The sequence below is a fragment of the Chanos chanos genome, chromosome 7, assembly GCF_902362185.1.
Source record: "Chanos chanos chromosome 7, fChaCha1.1, whole genome shotgun sequence".
NCBI classification, from domain to species: Eukaryota; Metazoa; Chordata; class Actinopteri; order Gonorynchiformes; family Chanidae; genus Chanos; species Chanos chanos.
Window position 1 is genome coordinate 1,886,749 of NC_044501.1, and position 2,500 is coordinate 1,889,248.

Sequence of the window (2,500 nt, forward strand, 5' to 3'; positions counted from 1 at the left end):
GTGTTCTCAGTGTTGAACCTGACTCTGATTGACTTGGTATCTCTCTCTCTCTGTGTTCTCAGTGTTGAACCTGACTCTGATTGACTTGCCTGGTATCTCTCTCTCTCTGTGTTCTCAGTGTTGAACCTGACTCTGATTGACTTGCCCGGCATGACTAAAGTTCCCGTGGGTGACCAGCCGGTGGACATCGAGGAGCAGATCCGTGACATGCTGCTACAGTTCATCACTAAAGAGAGCTGCCTCATTCTGGCCGTCACGCCCGCCAACACTGACCTGGCCAACTCCGACGCTCTCAAGATCGCTAAAGAGGTCGACCCACAGGGTACGGCTGCGTGTGTGTGTGTGTGTGTATGATGATGCGAGTGTGTGTGTGTGTCCGTTTGTGTGCGTGCGTGTGTTTTGATGAGTAAGTTCCTCTTTGTCACTGTGGGACACCAACGCTGTGGGTTTTCAGGGTTTGGTTTTTTTTTGCAGGGTTTCATAAACAGTGATGCACCAAAGCTTTAGTCCTGTGTATTAGTGCAACACCTCTCAATCTAGTTTATCATTATTAATAATTTAACAGAACACTGGGCCGCGTAAAAGAACGCTTTCACATTCTTATCTTATTTTTCTCATATTTCTATGAGAGAAGCGTGAGGCGGGCTTGGACGACGTCAGCAGACGCTCGTAAAAACTCATAGAAGCGTCATAAATCATAAATGACCTACATAAACACGAGGAAGGCCTCCTTTGTGTCCTGCCCCTGTTGGAATGGAAGTGTCATTCATAAAAACGGCATCCAAGAGTGAAGAGAAGAACTGAATGAGTTCAGAGTCTGGGTCCTGCTGTCAGAAGTCAGAGGACATGTCGTTTTTAACTGTGTCAGTATTGGAATTAAGGGATTTGGGAAAGCTAAAAAACGGGAAATAATGGTTAGTGGGTCTGCACTGAGGTGAAATAAAGAGGAACTGTGAACAGAGCAGCCAGCTAGTTCCACAGCAGCATCAGGAACTGTTGTGGTTCAGCCAGGTCTCTGTGACGATCGTCACACAGCGAGGCGTTGTTCTCACTCCGGTCTCATCTGCCTTGTCTGTGAGAGACCTGGAGTTGGTGAGGTGTAGTTCTCACTCCGGTCTCATCTGCCTTGTCTGTGAGAGACCTGGAGTTGGTGAGGTGTAGTTCTCACTCCGGTCTCATCTGTCTTGTCTGTGAGAGACCTGGAGTTGGTGAGGCGTAGTTCTCACTCCGGTCTCATCTGTCTTGTTGGTGAGAGACCTGGAGTTGGTGAGGTGTAGTTCTCACTCTGGTCTCCTCTGCCTTGTCTGTGAGAGACCTGGAGTTGGTGAGGTGTAGTTCTCACTCCGGTCTCCTCTGTCTTGTCTGTGAGAGACCTGGAGTTGGTGAGGTGTAGTTCTCACTCCGGTCTCCTCTGTCTTGTCTGTGAGAGACCTGGAGTTGGTGAGGCGTAGTTCTCACTCTGATCTCATCTGTCTTGTCTGTGAGAGACCTGGAGTTGGTGAGGCGTAGTTCTCACTCTGGTCTCCTCTGCCTTGTCTGTGAGAGACCTGGAGTTGGTGAGGTGTAGTTCTCACTCTGATCTCCTCTGTCTTGTCTGTGAGAGACCTGGAGTTGGTGAGGTGTAGTTCTCACTCTGATCTCCTCTGTCTTGTCTGTGAGAGACCTGGAGTTGGTGAGGTGTAGTTCTCACTCTGATCTCATCTGTCTTGTTGGTCAGAGACCTGGAGTTGGTGAGGTGTAGTTCTCACTCTGATCTCCTCTGTCTTGTCTGTGAGAGACCTGGAGTTGGTGAGGTGTAGTTCTCACTCTGATCTCCTCTGTCTTGTCTGTGAGAGACCTGGAGTTGGTGAGGCGTAGTTCTCACTCTGATCTCCTCTGTCTTGTCTGTGAGAGACCTGGAGTTGGTGAGGTGTAGTTCTCACTCTGATCTCCTCTGTCTTGTCTGTGAGAGACCTGGAGTTGGTGAGGCGTAGTTCTCACTCTGATCTCCTCTGTCTTGTCTTTGAGAGACCTGGAGTTGGTGAGGTGTAGTTCTCACTCTGATCTCCTCTGTCTTGTCTGTGAGAGACCTGGAGTTGGTGAGGTGTAGTTCTCACTCTGATCTCCTCTATCTTGTCTGTGAGAGACCTGGAGTTGGTGAGGTGTAGTTCTCACTCTGATCTCCTCTGTCTTGTTGGTGAGAGACCTGGAGTTGGTGAGGTGTAGTTCTCACTCTGATCTCCTCTGTCTTGTTGGTGAGAGACCTGGAGTTGGTGAGGTGTAGTTCTCACTCTGATCTCATCTGTCTTGTTGGTGAGAGACCTGGAGTTGGTGAGGTGTAGTTCTCACTCTGATCTCCTCTGTCTTGTTGGTGAGAGACCTGGAGTTGGTGAGGTGTAGTTCTCACTCTGATCTCATCTGTCTTGTTGGTGAGAGACCTGGAGTTGGTGAGGTGTAGTTCTCACTCTGATCTCCTCTGTCTTGTTGGTGAGAGACCTGGAGTTGGTGAGGTGTAGTTCTC

The 2,500-nt window shown here is 49.3% G+C and overlaps 1 protein-coding gene across 3 annotated transcripts in view; it reads left to right on the forward strand.

Moving 5' to 3' along the window:
• Window positions 1–2,500, forward strand: part of LOC115816703 (dynamin-2) — a 38,767-nt gene that overhangs the window by 3,768 nt on the left and 32,499 nt on the right. For all 3 annotated transcript variants that reach the window (XM_030779767.1, XM_030779768.1, XM_030779769.1), the window contains exon 4: window positions 119–322. In XM_030779767.1, coding sequence (XP_030635627.1) covers window positions 119–322 — 204 coding nt within the window. The remainder of the gene's footprint in view (window positions 1–118; window positions 323–2,500) is intronic.